Source organism: Geotrypetes seraphini, chromosome 18 (assembly GCF_902459505.1).
Source record: "Geotrypetes seraphini chromosome 18, aGeoSer1.1, whole genome shotgun sequence".
NCBI lineage: Eukaryota > Metazoa > Chordata > Amphibia > Gymnophiona > Dermophiidae > Geotrypetes > Geotrypetes seraphini.
The window spans coordinates 25,690,313-25,714,154 of record NC_047101.1 but is presented as its reverse complement, the minus strand read 5'-3'; the positions used below and the strand labels follow the sequence as shown (position 1 = coordinate 25,714,154).

The window sequence follows — 23,842 nt, the reverse complement described above, 5'->3', positions numbered from 1 at the left end:
ATTTTTTTTCCTTGAGGGAAAAGGAGTAACCCCTCCCAGTACTTCCACGCGGACTTAGTCCTTAATAATTTAGAAGATGTACACTGCACTACTGATATGGTTAATTTTTATATTACTTTAATGAACTATCGGATCCCATGATAGTATGTGTATTGCTTCTCCCAAATTGTGGACTTACTTTTAGAGAGATTGTTTAATTCCTAGGGATTATACTTTATTTTATTTTCCTGTTTAACTATATGTAATCTCTCTTTTTTTCCTCTTTATATAGATATTGTTATTGTATATCTATAAATTGAATAAATATATAAAATAAAAAGAAAACATTTTAATGCACCTTTGAATTTATCCAGATTTTGCTCTTCTCTAATATATATTGGCAAAGAATTCCAAATGATGGGGACAGTTATTGAGAATGTTGTAGCCCAACAAGTGCTAATAATCTTTAATGAGGGCACGAAGAATAGATGTTGACTGGTAGATCTTAAGGTTCTGGGCCGATCATATGAAATGAGAAGTCTATCAATAAAAACTGGTTCCTTGGTTTTGAATATTATCATGGCAATTTTATAAGTTATTCTGTGTTGAATCAGAAGCCAATGGGCTTTGTTTAAGAGAGGAGGACGTGGTCGTATTTCTTAGTATTAGTGATAACTTTAATAGCTGTGTTTTGAATTAGTTGAAGACGTCTAATTTCTTTCTGAGATATTCCTTTATATAGGGAGTTACAGTAATTAATTTTTGATATTACAAGTGAATGTATCAATATGTTTCAAGATGATGGTTCCAGAATACTTGCTAAGGACCTAATCATTTTAAGTTTATGGATACACCTATATATATTTCAGAAGGAGGCAAATTATATATTTTTAAAATTTGGTTAATCACAATATTCAGAAGATCTAAAGAACAGAAAGACGTCTTGTGCTGATCCTGAATCCTAACTTATTGGTGACATAATCAGGCTTGAGAAATGGGCATCGACATGGCAGATGAGGTTCAATGTGGATAAATGTAAAGTGATGCATGTCGGTAACAAAAATCTCATGCACGAATGCAGGATGTCCGGGGCGGTACTTGGAGAGACCTCCCAGGAAAGAGACTTGGGAGTTCTGATCGACAAGTCGATGAAGCTGTCCGCGCAATGTGCGGCCGTGGCGAAAAGGGCGAACAGAATGCTAGGAATGATAAAGAAGGGGATCACGAACAGATCGGAGAAGTTATCATGCCGCTGTACCGGGCTATGGTGCACCCTTACCTGAAGTACTGCGCCAGCACTGGTCGCTGTACATGAAGAAGGACACAGTAGTACTCGAAATGGTACAGAGAAGAGTGACTAAAATGGTTAAAGGGCTGTAGGAGTTGCCGTACAGTGAGAGATTGGAGAAACTGGGCTCCCTCGAACAGAGGAGATTGAGAGGGGCCATGATCGAAACATTCAAAGTACTGAAGAAAATAGACTTAGTAGATAAGGACAGGTTGTTCACCCTCTCCAAGATAGGGAGAACAAGAGGGCACTCTAAAGTTGAAAGGAGATAGATTCCGTACAAACGTAAGGAAGTTCTTCACCCAGAGAGTGGTAGAAAGCTGGAACGCTCTTCTAGAGGCTGTTATAGGGGAAAACACCCTCCAAGGATTCAAGACGAAGTTAGACAAGTTCCTGCTGAACCAGAACATACGTAGGTAGGGCCAGTCTCAGTTAGGGCGCTGGTCTTTGACCAGAAGGCCGCCATGTGAGCAGACTGCTGGGCACGATGGACCACTGGTCTGACCCAGCAGTGGCAATTCTTATGTTCTTATGTGTTCATCTTCATCATACGCTAGCCACTGCAAGAAAGCCTGAAAATAAAGGAGAGATTTTTTTTTTTCTGTGTGCACAGTTATTAATTTTGGTTAATGATTAATTTACCTGAAGAACCTTCAATAGGTTCCTGCAAAGAAAAGAAGCAGTTATTAATATTTAGAAGAGCTTCAAGGAGAGAGACACTAGAAAAAGAGTAAAGAGGACTCAAGGGTGAAAAGAAGTACTTACCTGTAAGCAGGAACTCCTTATTGATTACTTGTGAAAGAAAAGACAAACCATTTTTATAGCGACACAGTATATGGAAACAAGCAATTAAAAGATGGGCAAAGTAATATAAAAAGGTACTCACCTGAAGGTTCCAGGGTTTTGCTAAATTTCCAAGTGAGACTGTAAGAAACAAAGATAAATTGCTATAGAGATTTTAAAGTGATTTTAAGGAAATTATTTTAATTAGAATATCTAATAAGCACTTTAAATTGAGAATGTTTTAATGCTATTTAAATTAATTTTTTTTTACAAACGCACTTTAATGTTATGAAAAGCACTTTGACTTGGACCCCTTTCTGAAGTGAATTAATGAGTAGCTTTTTTGTGTGTGCAATAAACATTAATTTGTAACTGCAATTTGGAATAGTGCTGCCCAATTCAGGAAAAATTTTTTTGATTCGATTCAGCCTAAAATATCATATATCTAGGAGCTTATAAAAAGAACCTCAACAAGCTGAGACTAATTCAGAACACCGCGATCCAACTAATCCACGGTTTTAAAAAAATGGGAACACATTACCCCTTATCAGAAACTCCACTGGTTACCTGCAGAATCCAGAGTCTTCAAGTTTGCTTGTATTTGTTACAAAGCTCTCTTTGGGATTCTTCCAGCTTACCTAATCTCCCAGTTCTCTCTCAACAAGTCCAACAAGAGCACTCGCAGAACAAACCTCTTTAATCACCCCTCCCTGAAATTTTACCAATACAAAAAGTTTCTAGATATAATGTTATCATTCCAGGCAGCTAGGCTGAACACATGGCTTGGAAAACCCATACTTGAGGCCACTACATACGCAGACTTTAGAAAATCCCTGAAAACTCGATTGTTTAACAAATTCTAAATTCTCAACCCACCTCTTCCTCACTACAGCCCTCTTCCCTACCTCGCCACCACCCCAATTCAAGGTTTGAAACTAACTTATACTCTCTTTCCACTTTGTATCCCATGTACTGACAAAATGTATCTTTATTGTAACCCACTTGTATCCCATGTACTGACAAAATGTATTTTTATTGTAACCCACTTGTATCCCATGTACTGACAAAATGTATCTTTATTGTAACCCACTTGTATCCCATGTACTGACAAAATGTATCTTTATTATAAGCCACTTTAAACTTCACGGTATAGCGGTATATAAGAAATAAAATTATTATTATTATTATTTAATTGATTTTTTTTTTTTATTTGATTTTCCTGCCCAATTGGGTGTTTTTTTCAAACATCATGGTGGGTTTATTTTATAGCCTCTTCACCCTCTTTGCCCTCTCCTACCCACACTGGCGCTGTGGTGTAAAGAAAACAAGCAAAAAATACTTTTCCTCTCTCTGTTAAATCCTAGCTCATGTTCGTGGTCTAATGCCAGCTCTGGCAGGATACACATTTCAAATCTGACACATAGTAATCATAAAACAGAAAATAAAATGATTTTTTTCTACCTTTTGTTGTCTGGTCATTATTCAAATCATGTTGGTTCCAGCCAGGCTCTGCTTGTTTTCTGATAATTCTCTTGCCAGGTTCTCCTTATTTCTTCTTTCTCTGTGCTAACCATCCATCTTCCATCTCTGTCCTTTCCTTCCATTTCCCTTCCCACCCCCGGACTTCTGGCATCTTTCCTTTTTTTATCTCCATCCCCGTAGCTGCAGCAATGGACCCCACCATCCCCAGATCCACCATCTTTCCTTTTCTCAACTACCCTTTCATCCAGCATCTTTCCCTCCTTCCCCACCACTCCAGAGTCTACCAGCTCTCCCTTTCTCTTCCCAACTACCCTCCTATCCAGTATCTCTATCCCCCACCATCCCTTGTGTCCAACAGCTCTCCCTTTCTGTTCCTTCCCTCCCTAAATTTCATTGTCCACCATCCCTCTCCTCTGTTTTTAGATCCATTATTTCTTCCATCTCCCCTCTCCCTGATAGCTCCCAAGTTCATCTCTCCTTCTCCCCCAAGTTCCTCCCCATGATCTCCCCCAAGTCCATCTTCCCCCTCCACAAAGTTCATCTCCCCCCCCCTCCACCAAGTTCATCTCTCCCATCCATCTTCTCCCTATCTCTCCCTCTCCAGTCCACCAACTCCCCAATGCAAAGTTTGGCTGAGGGCGCCCTGGTCCCTGCTAATGAATGAAGAAGCGAGGTACAGCTGCTCTCTGGAGCCTTCATCGCCTCTGAGCATGGCTCCACCTGAGCTTCAGACACTCAATGCAGGGAGCCAGGACCTGAGCCCGCCTTTCCTGGCCCCACCCCCTTCCTGCATGAGGCAGTGCAAGGGACAGGAGAGCCCACCTCACCATTGGAGGATAATCGAACCAAGCCTGCTGTCACCCTGAGCGGCCCGCGCTCCCTCCCACTGCTCTTCTCGGCGCTGGCATGCCTCTCATGAAACCACTTACACCACTTACACCAGCGGCACAGGACCAGAGCGGCAGGATGGACAAGAAGGAGAGAGCCAGCTAACCAATCACCTTGCTGCTGCCAATCCATGCACAGAGGTGCACTCAGCGTTCCCTTTGCCGAAGTCCTTTCTTCTGATCAAGTTTCAAGTTTATTAGGATTTTTATATACCGCCTATCAAGGTTATCTAAGCATTTTTTACAATCAGGTACTCAAGCATTTTTCCCTCTCTGTCCCGGTGGGCTCACAATCTATCTAACGTACCTGGGGCTATGGAGGATTAAGTGAGTTGCCCAGGGTCACAAGGAGCAGTGCGGGGTTTGAACCCACAACCCCAGGGTGTTGAGGCTGTAGATCCAACCACTGCGCCACACACTCCTCCACTCCTTCATAAAACCTGAAGTTACATTAGATGGAAGGACTCTGGTGGCAAGGGGACCGACGAATCGGTGAGTTCAGTTTTTTTAAAAAACAAATCGATTTGAATCACGCGAAGTGAATCAGTGAATCAATTTGAATTGGAATCGGGCAGCACTAATTTGGAGTGTTGGTCTCTTTTCTTGCTGGTGTCTTACTTGAATCTATATGCACCCAGAAGTTCTTAAAACCTCAATAGCAGTTTGGTGGAAGTGAGTCTTAGGGGATTCCAACTTAAATTAACAGACCACTGTGACATACATTCTGTTTCTGTGAGACTAGACAAGGCTGCGCTGAAACTAAGGGACGCTACACATGCATACTCTGATATTCAATGCCAGTGCTTGGACGTAGCCTGGCACTGAATATTCAGAAATAAAGGCACCATTGGCTACAAAAACACACATCGCTACCAGCTGAATTTTTACCTCCACATTTTACAATGGCAAAAATGTATATCATGGGAAATTTCCTTTATTTCTTTATCTGTTGTGTTGTGTATTTTGTTTTGAATAAGCAAAATAAAATAAACCAAAGAAATGAAAAAAGAACAAAAATAAATGCAAATAACAAAATACAAAGTGCACACCTCTGGAGACTACTTCTATAGCTGAACTGTAGTTCCTGTACTACCACTCTTAAATATGATGAAATATGAATATATTTCACATGTGTTTCTATGCCTTATGATTTTGGTTTTCTCTGATTTTTTTTTTTTTTTTTCTTACCTTATGATAGCATCTCTGTCAGCACTGGAGAACCAGGCAGCATCACTCTCATTTCCGTGAGGAACTTGAACTTAGCAAAGGTAAGAGGAGTAAAATGCTACCAACTCTTGCCTGATAGCCATTCACTTATTGTAATCTTACAACTCTATTGTGTTGTCATTGTTTTCTTTTTGATAAGTTCAGTATAACCTCATGCATAGTAGCCAACTTTTGAAAATTGTTGGGGGTGCCCAATATCCTCCCTCCCCTGGTCACCACAAAAAAAGTCTAAATTTTATTGAACTTGAAGGTGTGGAGAGCACACCTCAAACTGGGTTGATAACCACAAAAATTCAATGTACTGAGAAGCAGCAAACTCTTACGCTAATGGCCACAGTATTACATTAGAGATTTCTATTCCGCCATTGCCTTGCGGTTCGAGGCGGATTACAAAAGAATATATCTGGCAATTTCCAGGGAAGATAAAGAGTAGATCAGGTTGCTTTGGGGAATTGGGAAGGTATTGGGAAGTGGGAAGGTACTTGCGGTATTAAGTCATTTTCAGGGATTTCTTAAAAAGTAAAGTCTTTCTTTCTTTTCTGAACGTTTTGTAGTCTGAGGTCGTTATCAGTAGATTGGAGATTTGGTTGTCTAGTTTTGCTGCTTGTGTGGCTAGGAGGCCATCATATAGTTTTTTTCCGTTTAACTTCTTTGATTGGAGGGTGCATGAATGGAGTGTGGGTTTTCCTATGTCTAGTTGATGTAGTTTGGATGAGGCGGTTGTTCAGGTAGGTTGGGCTGTTACTGTTTATGATTTTAAATAGTAGACAGTAGAATTTGAATAGTATTCTTGCCGGAATTGGAAGCCAGTGTGAGTTGAGGTATGCCTCTGTGATGTGGTCGTGTTTCCTCAATGAATAGATAAGTCTCAGTGCTGTGTTTTGGATTGTTTGTAGTTAGAACATAGAAAAATGACGGCAGAAAAGGGCCAAAGCACATCAAGTCTGCCCACTCTAGTGACCCTTCGCTTTGATTTTGCTCACCACTCCCTGCCTTTAAGATCTAATGAACAAAACTTATTGTCTATTCCTTCGTTGAAAATTATAAACACTAGACGACAATTTATTTTTTCATGTACTGCACCGCAGACTTGGAATGCCCTCCCTATTTCTTTAAGGGAGGAGAAGGAATTTGGAAAATTTAAAAGTAACTTAAAAACTTTTCTTTTCAAGGATGCCTTTGCAAACTAATTGTTCCCGCTAAGCTGCGCTGGGGTGCGCTGGCGCACAAAATATTACCTCGCAGCGCATAAGTTTCTCGTCACAGCGCACACAGTGTAGAGCACAGTTCTTCAACCGCCGGTCCGCAAACAAAATCTTGCCGGTCCGCGAAGGATTCGGTCCCCGCCGCAACGAAAGGCCGGCGTCAGCTGACTTGCAACTTCCTGTTGTAGTCGCTGTGCCGGGACTCCTGCCTTCGCCGGGACTCCTGCCTTCCACCGCATTTGCCTCCTGCCTTGTCTCCGCACCTCCAGACCAGCAGCGGCAGCTGTGTATGCTTTTAACTTCGGCACAGAGCTGCCCCTAATCAATAGTTTAGCGCGGTTTCATAAGGCAGCCTCGGGGCCTTTGCTAGGCCGGCCCACATCGCATCATCGAAGCGGGCCGGCTATCAAAGGCCCCGAGGCTGCCTCATGAAACCGCGCTAAACTATTGATTAGGGGCAGCTCTGTGCCGAAGTTAAAAGCATACAGAGCTGCCGCTGCTGGTCTGAACTCTTGGGCCGCTGAAGGAGGGCAAAAAGCAGCTGTCCTGGAGGTTTCCCTTCCTCTCGCCTTTACAGGTTCCTTTTTTCCACCTTTTTTTTTTTCCTTCAAACGGCAACGGGCCCCAGCATCGACATCAATCAAGTAAGTTCCACTGTCAATCAAGCGGTTCTGCTCGGCCAAAGCTTCCCCTGTGACATGAGCCACCCTCAGGGGAAAGAAAGTGACCCACAAAGGTGAGGGGAAGGGGGGCAGATGATGGAAGTTGGGGGGGGGGGAGAGAGAGAGAGAGAGAAGGGGCAGATGATGGAATGGAGGAGATGAGAGAGAGAGAGAAGGGGACAGATGATGGAAGTGAGAAGAAGGGAGAGAGAGCAGAAGGCAGATGGATGTCAGTTGAGAAGGGAGAGCAGATGCTGAATGGAAGTGGGGAAAGAACACATACTGGATGGAAGGAGGAGATAAATAAAGGGGGAAGAAAATAGTAAGATAATGGAGGGGTGAGGGAAAGGGGTGACAAGCTGTGTGTAGACACAGTGAAAAGAGGGAAACGGGACTAAATAGTAAGAAAGAATTTAATTTAGATGGAGGCAGAAAATAGAGAAGGAAGACCAGAGAAGAAAAGGGAAGAGAGAGCAGAGAATGATCAGATCTGAGTGGAGGAAATGAGAAGAGAGATATGCTAAAAACCACAGGGGGGAGGGAAGGATAGAGATGCAGTTATTTTGAAGCTACACTGTTAAGTTAATATGCTGTTGGTAGAGTTGCAGTGGCATCCTAAACATATTTCTGGCAAGCCAACTGTATATGGTGACATTATTAGAAGATGACTGTGTGAAACTTTAGGGAACTTGGATGCCAATCAGTTTTTGGAAGCCAAAGGAAAACATACATTTTTTGTATGCTATACTGTATGTTTGGCTCGTTTCTACTTCAGTTTTGTTCTTGCCTTTTCGTTTTGTCTTCCTTCCACCATCTCTTATCTGCCTTCCTTATCATCCTTTTCAATGTGATTTGGCAGCTCCTGTCAATCATAGGCTGGCTGTGCAAGATTGCTAATTCTAGATGCCTGGGTGACCTAATGCCTGTGCATGTGATTTTCTGTTTTTGTGTTTAAAACATTTTGCTGAAAGCACAACAGTGCAAAAGAGTAAAACAGATTTTATGCTGTTTATTCTAGGAATAAGCAATGGGCTTTCCTAAGTCCATCTTAATAATGTCATGCAGATTTTTTAAGGAAATTATCCAAATCTTTTTTTAATTACATGTTGAATGAAAAATATTTTCCCAGGTTTGTTTTAAATCTACTACTTAAAAGCTTTATTGCATGCCCCTTTACTCCTAGTATATATTTATTTTTATTTTTTATTTTTTAGTATATATATATTTATCTTTTGGCATGGCCCATCAGTTATAGCATTTGCTACATGATGGGCCATGCCAAAAGATAAATGTAGCATTTGCTACATGAATTGATTTTTTGTCACGTATGGTTAAGGGGCTGGAGGAGTTGCCGTACAGCGAAAGATTAGAGAAACTGGGCCTCTTCTCCCTTGAGCAGAGGAGATTGAGAGGGGACATGATAGAAACATTCAAGGTACTGAAGGGAATAACTTAGTAGCTAAGGCAGGGAGAACGAGAGGGCACTCTCTAAAGTTGAAAGGGGATAGATTCCATACAAACGTAAGGAAGTTCTGTGGTAGAAAGCAACATATTTATTTGGCTCATAACTTGCTGGCGCCCGATATTTTTAGCTCACAGTGAAAAAAGTTTGCTCACAACACCCGCCCGCTTAGAGGGAACACTGCTTACTACCCTACTTTATTTTATTATATTTTTTATTTGTTACCCTCTTGTATTTTCCCTTAATGTCTTTTCTTTACTTTAATGAATTGTATTTCATCCCTTCACACCTAATGTTAAGAATTTGTTAAATTGAGTGTAATTTAGTCCTTTTTAAGTATTTGTATGTATTGTATTGTCACCTAACAAATGTAAATTTTAATATGTACATCGCTTAGAAGTTTGATTAAGCGATTAATCAAGAAACCTAATAAACTTGAAACTTGATTAGAGATCCCACATATATATCCCATTTATTTTTAAAATCTTCCACACTGTTGGCCTAAATCACCAGCAGTGGGAGTTCGTTCCCATGATTGACCACCCTTTCGGTGAAGAAATACTTTCTGGAGTCACCATGAAATTTCCCTCCCCTGATTTTCAGCAGATGCCCTCTGGTGGACGAAGGTCCTATAAGACGGAAGATATCCTCTTCCACTTCGATACGGCCCGTGATATATTTAAATGTCTAAATCATGTCCCCTCTCTCTCTTCGTTCCTCAAGTGAGTACAGCTGCAATTTATTCAGCCTTACTTCATACGAGAGATCCTTGAGCCCCGAGACCATCCTGGTGGCCATCCGCTGAACTGACTCAATTCTCAGCACATCTTTCCGGTAATGTAGTCTCCAGAATTGAACACAATATTCCAAATGAGGTCTCACCATGGATCTGTACAGAGGCATTATGACTTCTGGCATCCTGCTGATAAAACCTCTACGGATGCAACCCATCATTTGCCTTGCCTTGGAGGAAGCCTTTTCCACTTGATTGGCAGTTTTCATGTCATCACTAAAGATTCGTTGTTTTATCATTTTTGCTGGGCAGGGAGGTAGAGAATGTTGCAAAAGTCTAAAAGACCTAGGACTAGGGATTGTACTAAGAGCTGGAATTAGAACATGAACATGACGGCAGAAAAGGGCCACGGTCCATCTAGTCTGCCCACACTAATGGCCCACCCCCTAACTACCTCCATGAAGAGATTCCACATGCCAATCCCATCTTTTCTTAAAATCTGGCACGCTGCTTGCCTCAATTACCTGTTGTGGAAGATTATTCCAGCGGTCACCCACCCTTTCGGTGAAGAAATATTTTCTAGTGTCACCATGAAATTTCCCACCCCTGATTTTCAACAGATGCCCTCTTGTTGCCTTGGGTCCTTTAAGGAAAAAGAGATCCTCTTTCACCTCGATACGGCCTGTGACATATTTGAACGTCTCGATCATGTCTCCCCTCTCTCTGCGTTCCTCAAGTGAGTACAGCTGCAACTTATTCAGTCATTCCTCATACGGGAGATCCTTGTGTCCTGAGACCATCCTGGTGGCCATTTGCTGAACCGACTCAACTCTCCGCACATCTTTTTGATAACGCGGCCTCCAGAATTGTACACAGTATTCCAGATGGGGTCTCACCATGGATCTATACAACGGCATTATGACCTCGGGCTTACGGCTGACGAAACTTCTACGGATACAGCCCACCCCCTAACTACCTCCATGAAGAGATTCCACATGCCAATCCCATCTTTTCAAGATAAGGAAATTGGGTCATTAGGGCATAGACAGGGGGTGGGTAAGCAGAGTGGGCAGACTTGATGGGCTGTAGCCCTTTTCTGCCGTCATCTTCTATGTTTCTATGATTTGTCTAGCCCTGGTTGAAGCTTTCTCCACTTGATTGCCAGTCTTCATGTCTTCGCTAATGATCACCCCCAAGTCATGTTCTGCTACAGTCCTTGCTAGGATCTCACCATTTAGGGTGTAAGTCCTGCATGGATTTTTGCCGCCAAGGTGCATGACCTTGCATTTTTTGGCATTTTAACTTAGTTGCTAAGTCTTTGACCAATGCTCCAGCAGGAGTAGGTCCTGCGTCATACTGTCGGGCATTGAGCTTTTGTCGGGCATTGTGCTTTCATCTGTTGTGCGGTTGCCTACCATGTTGCATAGTTTGGCGTCATTGGCGAATAATGTAATTTTACCTCAAAGCCCCTCAGCCAAGTCTCTTACGAAGATGTTAAATAGGATCGGGCCCAAGACTGAGCCCTGCGGCACTCCGCTGATCACCTCCGTCGTATCGGAGAGGATACCGTTTACCACTACCCTCTGAAGTCTACCTCTAAGCCAGTCCCTAACCCATGCAGTTAATGTTTCACCCAGTCCCATCGAACCCATCTTGCTCAATAACCTGCGGTGTGGGACGCTATCAAATGCTTTGCTGAAGTCCAAGTACACGACGTCCAGGGACTCCCCTATATCCAGCTTTCTTGTTACCCAGTCAAAGAAGCTGATCAGATTTGATTGGCAGGACCTTCCCTTCATAAATCCATGTTGATGGGGATCTCATAGATTCTCCTCGTTCAGGATTGTATCCAATTGGCGTTTGATTAGTGTTTCCATAAGTTTACTCACTATCGATGTGAGACTCGCCGGTCTATAATTCTCAGCCTTCGTCCTGCATCCCTTTTTGTGGAGTGGAATGACGTTAGCCATTTTCCAATCTAACGGGACTCTTCCTGTACTTAGGGAAAGATTGAAGAGCGCGGATAACGGTTCCGCCAGGACGTCACTCAACTCCCTGAGCACCCTAGGGTGTAGTTTGTCCGGTCCCATAGCTTTGTTCACCTTGAGTCTTGATAGCTCCTCGTAGACACTGCTGGGCGTAAACTCGAAATTTCAAAATGGGTCTTCCGAGTTTTCCCTCGTTGGCAGCTGAGGGCCGGATCCCGGTGCCTCGCAAGTGAAGACCGAGCAGAAGAATTAATTTAAAAGTTTGGCTTTGTCGGAGTCCGATTCTACATAATTTCCATCGGGCTTCCTAAGGCATACTATCCCAGGAGTGTTTCTTTTTCTGTCACTAATATACCGGAAGAAGGATTTATCGCCCTTCTTGATGTTCTTCGCAAGGTTCTCCTCCATTCGGAGTTTGCCTCCCTGACTGCCGTTTTGACCGCTTTTGACTTGGCCAGATAGTCTTCCTTGGATTCCCACTTCCCTGATTGTTTGTAGATGATGAACGCTCTTTTCTTCTTTTTTATGAGGTCTAAGATCTCCGCAGAGAACCACTATGGTCTATTGTTTCTTCGCCGTTTACTTACTGATTTGACGTAGCGGTTGGTTGCATCGTGTAAGGTTGATTTCAGAGTTGACCACATTACCTCTACATTATCTGTTTCGGCATGGCTTTGCAGTGCCCGATGGACGAAATCTCCCATGCTTTCGAAGTTTGTGCCCTTAAAGTTGAGGACCTTGGTTAATGTGCTTGACTTAGTGAAACCTTTCCTGAGGTTGAACCATATCATGTTGTGGTCACTGGAGGCCAATGTATTGCCTACCAAGACCTCTGTGACACTTTCTCCGTTGGTGAGTATTAGGTCTAGTATCGCCCGATCCCTAGTGGGCTCTAATACCATTTGTTTGAGTCTCGCTCCCTTTATAGAGGTTAATAGCTTCCTGCTGCTGCTGGTCGTAGCGGAAAGATTGTTCCAATCCACATCAGGCATATTGAAGTCTCCTAACAATTATGTTCTATTGAATAATTTTCGAACTTGTCTTAAGTTTCTCATAAGTGTGAATGATTTCTGTATTGTTTTATTGATGTGTGGTTGCATGGTACAGCATCTGTCTATTGTCATTCCTAGTAGTTTTAGGATAGGTTGAATGGGGTAATTGATTGATTTAATTTCTATATTGGTTATGGTTAGGACTTTGTTATTTTCAAGGAGGATGAATTTTGTTTTGTCTGGGTTCAGCTTCAGTTTATGATCTTTCATCCATGGTACTACTGTTTCTAGTGTTCAGTATAGTGTGGCTGTCATAGAGGGCTTGAGTTGATCAATAGGTATGAGAATGGTGATGTCATCTGCACAGCTATATGAGGTTAGGCCTAGTTTCTCCAGGCAGGCGCCGAGGGAGGCAGTATAGAGATTGAAGAGCTTAGGGGATAGTGGGGATCCTTGGGGTATGCTACAAGGGTTGGACCAAGGTTCTGATTTTTCTTTATCCGACTTTACTCTGTAGGTTCTGGATTTTAGGAATCCTTCAAACCATGAATATACCTTATCAGTGATACCTATTGTGTCCAAAATTTGCAGTAGGTTGTTATGGTCTACCAGATCAAATGTGGTCAGATCCAATTGTATGAGCAGTATTTTTTTGCCTATGCTAAGGTGTTGTCTAGCTGTGTCAAAAAGGGAGCCTAGTAGTGTCTCTGTGCTGAAGTTGGTTCTGAAGCCGAATTGCGTAGGGTGGAGTATGTTGTGGTCTTCCAGATAGTTGGTGAGGAGTTTGGCTACTAGCCCTTCTGTTAGTTTGACATAGAGAGGTATTGAGGCAATGGGTCTGTAATTGGACGGTTGATCCGTTGCTCCTTTAGGGTCTTTTAGGATTGGTGATGATGATTTCGCTGAGGTAGGTTGGGAAAAGGCTGTCTGTGTGCATGATATATATCCATTGTAGGAGAAGGGCATGGAATTTTGTGCTGGAGGTTTTTAAGAGATATGGTGGGCAGTGGTTGAGGTTACATGATGCGTACGTAGCTGTACTTTCTGTAGAGTTTGTTAAGGTTGGACCATTGTATATTGGGGAAGTGGGACTAGGTTCTGTCTGCAGCCGTTGATTCTTTTTTGTGGGGGGTATTGTGATTTTTTTTTAGGTGGGTTGGGGTACCGTTGAGGGTAGCTCTGGCATTTGTAATTTTGTATCCTGTGAAAACATACTTAGAACCTATAAAACAAGTTTGTCATGCTATTACAGAACTGAAAGAGCTCAAACAGCAACCCTGTCTATGAAGAGGCAGCACTTTTCACACTGAGATCTAGAATACCAATACACCAGTGGTCTCAAACTCAAACCCTTTGCAGGGCCACATTTTGGATTTGAAGGTACTTGGAGGGCCGCAGAAAAAAATAGTTAGTCTTACCTCATGCAAAATTGTAATTTTTTAATAAGACATTAACTATTTTTCCTGTGGCCCTCCAAGTACCCTATTTTTTCTGCAACCCTCACAGTTAAAGTTTAGCATCTTTTCTTTCTCAAAACTGACACATTTCAATCATTATATTATAAATAAAATCATTTTCTCTACCTTTGTTGTCCTCTTCACTCCCTTCCATATGGCATCTGCCCTCTTTCACTGCCCCTTTCAACTACTGTCTGCCCTCTTCCCCTTCCATATGGCACCCACCTTCTTTCTTTGTCTCTTCCATAAACTGTCTGCCCTCTCCCCCTTCCATCCAGCCTGTGCCCCCTCTCTCCTTTTTACATGATTTATTCCGGCTTCACCCTGTCCATTTTTCTCTCTCCCTTCTCTGTCACCCCCTTCCTCCCATACTCTGGCATGTCTCTCCTCTCCAATTCCTTCCTTCCTCACCCCACCCCACTCCACCCTACATCATGGTCTGGCATCTCTGTCTTTTTCCCTTCCATCTCTCCCTCTTTTCTTCCTTTCCTCAATGGTTTGGCATCTCTCTCCTCTTCTTTCCTCCCTCCAGGTCTAGTATAACAATCTTTTCTTTCATCTTTCTCCCCCACCCCACCCTATGGTCTGGCATTTCTGTCTCTTTCCTTCCCCTTCCCCCCATGGTTACATCTCTGTCTCCTTTCCTTCATGTCTCCTCCCCTCTCCCCATGGTCTGGCATCTTTGTCCTCACCCTTCCCAGGCATCCCTATCTCTTTCACTTTTCCCTACCTTCTTCCTCCTCTCCCCATGCTCTGGCATCTCTCTCTTCTGCTTTCTTTCCTACTCAACCCTATCCCAAGCCATTCCATCCCATCCTACCCCATGCTCTAGCATCTCTTTCCTGGAGTTGAAGCAGAGCTTACAAACAGCAGAGAGAGAGGTATGAGAAATGTTGGAGAGATTGAGGTATAAAGGAAAAAGCCGCCAAATAGGAAGGAAGGAAGGAAGAAGGACCACCAGGGAAGGGAGAGGAGAGAGAGATGCCCAGACCAAGGAGATGGGAGGGAAGGGAAGCAGAACATGAGAGAGATGGAAGGGAAGGAGACAGAGATGCCAGACCATAGGCTATGGGCTGGGACTGACAAGAAAATGGAAGAGTGAGAAGAAAGATACCAGACTACAAGGGAGGAAAGGGAAGCAGAGGAGAAAGATGGAGGGGCTGCTAACTGAACTCAGAACAGAGCAGAAGATAGCAGAAAGGGGGTAGGGCTATAGGTGTAAAAGGTTGAAGAACACTGTTCTAAACAATGAAGTATGTAACTCTGAGTTTTCCTTAATAATTTTCAAATTAAGGAATTCAATGATAATGTACATCAAACTTCAGGTTAGGTTTTGAGAGTTAAACTAGGGAATGAACATCAAAAGATGCTCAAGAGATCCAGTCTACAGGAAAAAGATGTCATCTAAAAAATGTTTTCAGATTGACAGATTTCTGAATTATTATGAGCAAAGATGAATCTATAGATTAAATGCTGTTAACCCTTATGGCTTAAATGCTGAGCTAGAGTGGAAAACATTAATTTGAATCATCGGGATTTATGTTGCATGATGATTATGTGAGCACTGTGTATATTAAGAAAGCTTTGAGACGCCGCCACCATTTTTGAAGTTTGGTAAATGACAGTGAAGTCTTCATGATGTATGTTTGAAAGTAGGGTTGTGGTTGTGAAAGTAGATATAGCTGAGAATACTGATGTTGACTTTGATGTTATTTTAGGGGAAACTCCTTGAAACACCATGAGGTGAAACATGAATTCATGTCAGAGTCCTGAAAAAGATGTAAGATGAGTAATATTTATATGTATATATTTATGCAACTGGAGTTAAACTTATTACAATTTAAGATCGATGTGGAGGCTGGTTATGTTAAACTCAAAATAAAACAAAATTGATGTGTTTTTAATGTAGCCACTGAGGTATTGGTTTAAACATTTTGAATTCCTGTATGAACTTTTAAATTAAAGTTTAAATTAAATTTAAATTTAAATTTGAAGAAAATCATTTATCTGGATATTGAATGACTAGCCTTGCTATATTTTGAAGTAAAAATCGGCCATTTCACTGTTGCAGTACTTATGGCCTTAGCATACAGTAAAATCCTGTGTAAGAGCATGCTAAGGCCACTATCACAGCTTAAAATGGTAAATCAAATAACTAAAAGGGGTAAAGAAGATGGAATTATAAAACAAAAAAATTTCCTTCCATATTCCTAACACATCTTGGAGTATCATGTGTAATCCTCTAGTAGGATAATTTTATATTAGATTGTAAACCGCTTAGATGGTTCTAACAGTATAGGGGGATACCAAATTTTAATAAACTTGGTAATGGCTCAGCCATAATAGTCTTGTTGAATACTATCCAATATTTTTAATGGCATTCTTTTCATAATTTCTTCTTTGTTTTTTATTTGTTATTCACCACTTAGATCCACTAGTCTGGTATATGCGGTATATTAAGTTTTAATAAACTATAAACAATGATTCTGTGTGTCCAAAAGAAAACAATGATGTATTTTATTTATTTCACAGCTACATTAAGTCCTCAGAGACTTCAGGACAAGGAGGTGAAACAGCCATCAATACGCAAATACTGGGATTACTATTTTGATTTTTTTCATAAATTATTCTTACATTAAAATATTTTAGATTATGCAGTGGTTAAAAGAAACATCCGGTAACTGGAAACAAAAGATTGCAAGAACCAGCAGTAATGATCATCTGAACAAGCTGTAATAATTACTAGAAAAAGTGCAGAATGACAAAAATAAATGAATAATGTACTTTATTATAAACTGTCATTTATATATAGCAATGTTTACAGATAGTCACAGAGCTAACACTTATAATTGACATCTACATGCATAGAAAAGCGAGGACAATTTTCAGCAGTTTTTATTTTTTACTTCTCATTCAAATAGAAGAGCAAAAACAAATCTTTCTGCAGAAATGTGGCCATTAATATATGAAGAATTAATAACAAAAGCAGAAAAATTCAATGTGATACATGTATATAATGGTATCATCAGCACACAATAGATGAGGGCATGAGACACTGAAAACGAAAATATACAAAAATAAAAAGCAAGTCAACCAGATGCCAGCAATCACTTTTACCCTACTAACTTGGAAATATTGACCTAGGGTGGACTTTTACAAAGCTGTGCTGCTCAACTGAGAAGGATCAAAGAAATAATATGGAACATTATAGTTGGCATCTTGCACCTAAAGCCAATACTTGTTGGCTCAAATGCAGAAACTTTTTCCCTCTTTTCTTTTCCTGGAAAGATCTGTAAATATCCAAACAGTTTGCTGCAAATAGAACCTAGGGGCTCCTTTTACGAAGGTGCGCTATGCATTTTAGCGCATGCGAAACGCTAACATGCCCATTATAAGTCCATAGACGTGTTAGCTTTTATATTAGCGCGCCTTTGTAAAAGAGGGGGTAAGTAAAGCATTTCTATCCTGTAAAAAGACAAAAGATACTATTAAACAAGGACATTCTATAAGTGGCGCCTAGAATGTAGGCACCTACAATTTAAAAAAAAAAAATCCATTTCAAAATTAGAGTGTCATTAATTAACTTTAACCAGCTCATATTGACATGGTTAGGGGTGGATTTGGGGTAATTTTATAAGTTAGGCACTGCTAGATGTAATTAGGTATGCCTGCATTAGAAATATCTAGAGCAGTGTTTTTCAACCTTTTTACACTTATAGACCGGCAGAAATAAAAGAATTATTCTGTGGACCGGCATCAGTCCATGGACCGGTGGTTGAAGAACACTGGGCTAAGTCGTGGGCCAGACCCTGCCCATCTCTACCCAATCTGTACCACAGACCCCACCCCCATAATAGTACTAATTGCACCTTGTACGTCCCGTGCCTCATCTGGAAGCCTTCCCTCTGACGTTGCAACGTCAGAGAGAAGGCTTCCGGTTCAGGCGCAGGATGCCCGTAGGAGCATCAGTTAGGAAGTTAGGAATTAGTTAGGAAGAGGGAGCTGGCTCGAAGATAACACCCCATCGATCGCACTGTGGACTGGCGGTTGAAGAACACTGTTTTGGGCCTGATGCACATGCTGACCCTGTGGACCGGCAGGAAATTTCTGTGGACCGGCACTGGTCCATGGACCGGTGGTTGAAGAACACTGGTCTAGAGTGTACGCCTGATCCTGTTAGCGATACCTCAGATGTGATTGACATGTCTGTGGTTGCCTACAGATGTAATGTCAGTAACCAAATCTGGCCTAAAGTGCCTTTAGAAGCTATCTCATCCTGAGATCTTTCCAGAATAGCCATTAATACAAAAAATTAAAATATTGGACATTTAAACTATCAGAAGAGTTCCACAGCCACAGGACCCTCCATTTTTTTTCTACTTGATTTGAAAATCCTGGTAAAAATATCTTTTGCAATGATATTGGATAAGATTGGATTTATTTTTTTGATATACCACCTGTACAAAGCTACTGTAACCAGAGTGAAAAGTTTATTTGAAATAACTGGGGGGGGGGGGGGGGGGAGAAGTGCCCAGAAGAACAACTATGGACCTGATTGCAGGTCCGGATGTGGATCCAGCGATCATGCCAGATTTGCAGACTACGCAGCTGATTGTAGGCTGCTGGAATAGGAGAGAGGCAGGCAAGGCCCTGCAGGAAAGGCCCAGACTTGGCTCTAAATGCCACTGCGCACATGCACAGTGATGTGGGTACGTGATGGTGTAATCAATGACATCATGCTTGAATGCGTGTTGGAAGGGGGCAGGCCTGAAGGCTCTGGGTGGGACTCTCCCGGAGCCATGTGAAACATTATACCACCAACAAATTGAGATTTGGGTGGTGAGAGAAGGCCTGGGGGGGGAGAAAGAAAAGGGAGACTTTTGTAGTTGCACAGTGGCACATTCATGCCTGCGTGATCCTGTGCATGGTAATTAAATATAGCCCCAGAAGATGTTGGGCCTAGTACTGGCCCAAAAAAGCATTTATAGCATGAAAATTTGCACATAAGAACTGCCATCTCCGGATCAGACCTTCGGTCCATCAAGTCCGCCGATCCCCACACGCGGAGGCCCAGCCAAGTGTATACCTGGCGTAATTTTAGTCACCCATATCCCTCTATGCCTCTCGTAAGGAGATAAGAACATAAGCATCGCCTCTGCCGAGTCAGACTATAGGTCCATCGTGCTCAGCAGTCCGCACTCGCGACGGTCCCCCAGGTCCATGACCTGTAGTGATCCTTTACTTAAGACATTTTATCCTTTATAGTACCCTCTAACTATACCCCTCAATCCCCTTTTCCTTCAGGAACTTGTCCAACCCCTTTTTGAAACCCAAAATCGTACTCTGCTCTACCACCTCCTCCGGAAGCGCATTCCAGGTATCCACCACCCTCTGAGTGAAGAAGAAATTCCTAGCATTTGTTCTGAATCTGTCTCCCTTCAATTTTCTTGCGTGCTCTCTTGTTTTTGTTTCCCCTGCCAGTCTGAAGAATCTGCCCCTCTCTATACCCTTTATGATCTTGTAAGTTTCTATCATGTCTTCTCTAAGTCTCCGTTTTTCCAGGGAAAAGAGCCCCAGTTTCTCCAGCCTCTCAGCATATGAGAGGCCTTCCATGCCCCTTATCATCTTTGTTGCTCTTCTCTGGACCCTCTCGAGTGTCGCCATATTCTTCTTAAGGTACGGCGACCAGTATTGAACGCAGTATTCCAGATGCGGGCATACCATCGCCCGATATAGCGGCAGGATAACTTCTTTGGTTCTGGTAGTGATTCCTTTTTTAATAATTCCCAACATTCTATTCGCCTTCTTGGAGGCCGCTGCGCATTGTGCTCCCGACTTCAATGATTGGTCCACTAAGACCCCCAAGTCCCTTTCTAGGTTGCTCCTCCCCAATACCATCCCCCCCATCTTGTAGCTGAACATCGGGTTTCCTTTCCCTATGTGCAAGACTTTGCATTTCTCTACATTGAAGCACATTTGCCATTTATTTGCCCATTCGTCAGTTTGTTCCAGTCCCTTTGTAGTTCTGTACATTCTTCAACAGTTCTAACCCTACTGGAGAGTTTTGTGTCGTCCGCAAATTTTATAACTTCGCACTTCGTCCCCACTTCCAGGTCATTAATGAATATATTGAACAGCAGTGGTCCCAGCACTGACCCCTGCGGGACACCGCTTGTGATTGCTTCCCAGTCAGAGTAGTGTCCTTTTACTCCTACCCTTTGCTTCCTGTCCGCCAACCAATTACAGATCCATCTGTGCACTTCCTCTTCCACCCCATGGTTCCACAGTTTCCTTAGCAGGCGCTCATGGAGTACCTTGTCGAAGGCTTTTTGAAAGTCCAGATATATGATGTCTATGGGGTCACCTTTGTCCAATTGTTCGTTAATCCCCTTGAAGAAGTGCAGTAGGTTCGTTTGGCAGGATCTCCCTTTACAGAAACCATGCTGGCTGGTTCTCATCAGATTATTTCTTTCTAAATGCTCATTTATGCTGTCTTTGATTAATGATTCGGCCATCTTCCTCGGGACTGAGGTCAAGCTCACTGGTCTGTAGTTCCCCGGGTCACCTCTGGATCCCTTTTTGAAGATAGGTATAACATTCGCTATCCTCCAGTCCTCCGGAACTACCCCTGTTTTCAAGGATAGGTTGCAAATCTTCTGTAGTAACTCCGCTATTTCGTCTCTGAGCTCCTTCAATATTCTCGGGTGGATTCCATCATGTCCCGGCAATTTGTCAGTTTTTAGTCTATCTATCTGTTTGAGTACGTCCTCGAGGCTCACTTCTATTGATAATAATTTTTCCTCTTGATCCCCCTTGAAGGTTTTTTCCGCTTCTGGCACGTTGGTTCTGTCCTCTTTTGTGAAGATTAACGAGAAGAACGTGTTTAATCTGTCTGCTACCTCCTTTTCCTCCTTTACCACTCCTTTTCTGCCTCCCTCATCCAGGGGTCCCACTTCCTCCCTTGCCGGTTGTTTTCCTTTCACATATCGAAAGAATGGTTTAAAATTTTGTGCCTCCTTGGCAAGTCTCTCCTCGTACTCTCTTTTCGCTGTTCTTAATCTTTTTGATGTTTCCTGTGCTTTTTCCAGTTTTCCTCAGTTTTATCCTTTTTTCACTTCTTGAATGATTTTTTCTTGTTTCCTATCACCTTCTTAACTTCATTGGCTATCCATGCTGGGTCTTTTGTTTGATTCTTTTTGCTCCCTTTTCTAAATCTGGGTATATACAGGTTTTGCACCTCGTTTACCGTGTCCTTGAATAAGGTCCAGGCATGCTCCACCGTCTGTGTTTTCCTGGAGCTGTTCTTGAGTTTTCTCCTTACCATTTGCCTCATAGCGTCATAGTTCCCTTTCTTGAAGTTAAACGCTGTTGCAATGGTTCTCTTCCCCTTTGGCATTTCTATTTCCACTTTGAATCGGATCTTGTTGTGATCACTGTTTCCTAATGGTCCTACTACTTCCACTTCTTGGGTAGGTCCTTTCAACCCGCTGAGGATTAAATCCAGTATAGCTGTCCCTCTTGTTGGTTCCTTGACAAGCTGCTCCAAGAAACAGTCTCGTACTGCCTCCAGGAACTCCATTTCCCTTGAACATCTTGAGGCTCCATGGCTCCAGTCTATCCTGGGATAGTTGAAATCTCCCATAATTATGGTGTTTGCGTTTTTACATTCTTGTCTCAATTCAGCCCTCAGTTCTTCATCCATTGCTTCTGTTTGTCCAGGTGGGCGATAGTACAGTCCCATCTTTATCTCGGTTCCCTTTCTTCCTGGTATTTTAACCCATATTGATTCTGGCTGGTCCTTTGTCACTGCTGCATCCACTCCGGTTGAATGAATGGTATCCTTTATATAAAGTGCTACTCCTCCCCCTTTTTGATGTGTCCTGTCTCTTCGGTAGAGCTTGTATCCTGGTAGTACTATGTCCCATTTGTTTTCTTCGTCCCACCATGTTTTCGTGATTGCTATGATGTCCAGGTTCTCATCTTTGGCCATGATTTCTAGTTCACCCATTTTGTTCTTCAGGCTTCTTGCGTTAGTGTACATACAATTTAAGTCTTGATATTTTTGGTTTTTTGTTACTTTCCCTTGTGATTTGTTGTTCGCACCATCCCCTTCCTGTCCTGCAGACTCCTGTTTAATGTTTCTTATGTTTTCCCCTTGTGATACGTTCTTAATTTCCTCCTTATGCTCCTTCCCTTCCTCCTGTTTCTTTTCGTCTTCCCCTTGTAGTAGACTCTTCCTAACCTCCTGTTGATTCATCTGGCTCTGTCGGTCTTTCATCGCCTTTTGTGTGTCTTTGGTGTCTTCCCAGCACATTCCCCACCCAGTATCCTTTCAGGATACTGTCTTCCGAATCATCGACGCCTGGTCGACTGTCGGCTTTCCCCTTCTTCTTAGTTTAAAGCTTGTTCTATTCCTTTCCCGATGTTGTTTGCTAGTAGTCTAGTTCCCGCTGTGCTCAGGTGTAGTCCATCTCTCCTGAATAGCTTGTTCTTGCCCCCAAATTATGTCCAGTTCCTCACGAAGTGGAAACCCTCCTCTTCGCACCATCTCCTCATCCACGCATTAATTGATTGTAGTTCCGTCTGCCTCTTCACATCAGCCCTCGGTACTGGTAGGATCTCCGAAAACGCTATCCTCTGTGTCCTCATCTTCAGCTTCCTTCCCAAGATCTTGAACAGTTCGGTGAGTGTATTCCTGTTGTAGTCTCTCCTGGTGATATTGTTTGTCCCGACGTGGACTATCACTGCCATCTCCTCCGTTTCTGCTCCTTCCAGGATCCTATCAATTCTGTCTGCGATGTCCTTAGTCCTTGCTCCTGGGAGACAGGTCACCAGCCTATCCTCTCTTCCTCCTGCTATGTGACTGTCCACTTGTCTTAGGATTGAGTCTCCCACCAGGATTGCAGATTTCCCCTTTTTCAGCCTCCGCTGTGGTCACAAATCAGTGTCCATGGTGCTTTTCGTTACTTCTCCCTCAAAGCGCTGGTAAGATCTTGCCTCTTCTTCTTGCGAGTTTCCTCCATGGGATCCTTCTGCCTTGGTGTCAGACGATTCTTGTCCTTCGTTTAGTTCATCCTCCTCGTTCCTGTGCTGTTCGTGTTCCTGTTCTTCCACTCTCCTGTAGGCTTCCTCGATGAAATTCTCGAGTTCCCTGACCTGTTCCTCGATGCACCTCTCTCTCATAGGGTATTCGGATGTCTGGAAAGGGTCTTCTGAGGTGTGGCGTCCCTCCAGTTCCCGGATCCTGTGCTTCAGATGGCTGACTTCATTCTTCAAGCTCCTCAGTTCCCAACACTGTCCGCATCTAGTTTGCTTTTAAATCCTAGAACGGTGGATTCTGCAATAACCTCCTCTGGGAGAGCATTCCAGGTGTCCACCACTCGCTGCGTGAAGCAGAACTTCCTGATATTTGTTCTGAACTTGTCCCTCCCCAGCTTCAGTCCATGTCCTCTTGTCCGTGTCACATTGGACATTGTAAGTAACTTATTTTCCTGCTCTATTTTGTCGATTCCTTTCAGTATTTTGAAGGTTTCGATCATATTCCCTTGCAGTCTCCTTTTCTCAAGGGAGAACAATCCCAGTCTCTTGAGTAATTAGTTCATTAGAAAAATAGCCTTACAGGGTAGCAAATTAGTAATATCATCTGCAACAAACAATAACCACAGAGTTTAGAGTAAAGCTTCTACAAATAATTGCG

The 23,842-nt window shown here is 42.6% G+C and overlaps 1 protein-coding gene across 1 annotated transcript in view; it reads left to right on the top strand.

Moving 5' to 3' along the window:
- The window catches only part of ECSCR (endothelial cell surface expressed chemotaxis and apoptosis regulator), a 72,878-nt gene extending 55,945 nt beyond the window's left edge, over positions 1-16,933 (top strand). The window contains exons 6-8 of the mRNA XM_033927416.1: positions 5,618-5,687; positions 15,864-15,925; positions 16,678-16,933. Of these exons, the coding sequence (XP_033783307.1) occupies positions 5,618-5,687; positions 15,864-15,887 (94 nt within the window). The 3' untranslated portion in view covers positions 15,888-15,925; positions 16,678-16,933. The remainder of the gene's footprint in view (positions 1-5,617; positions 5,688-15,863; positions 15,926-16,677) is intronic.
- Positions 16,934-23,842: the final 6,909 nt, after the last annotated feature.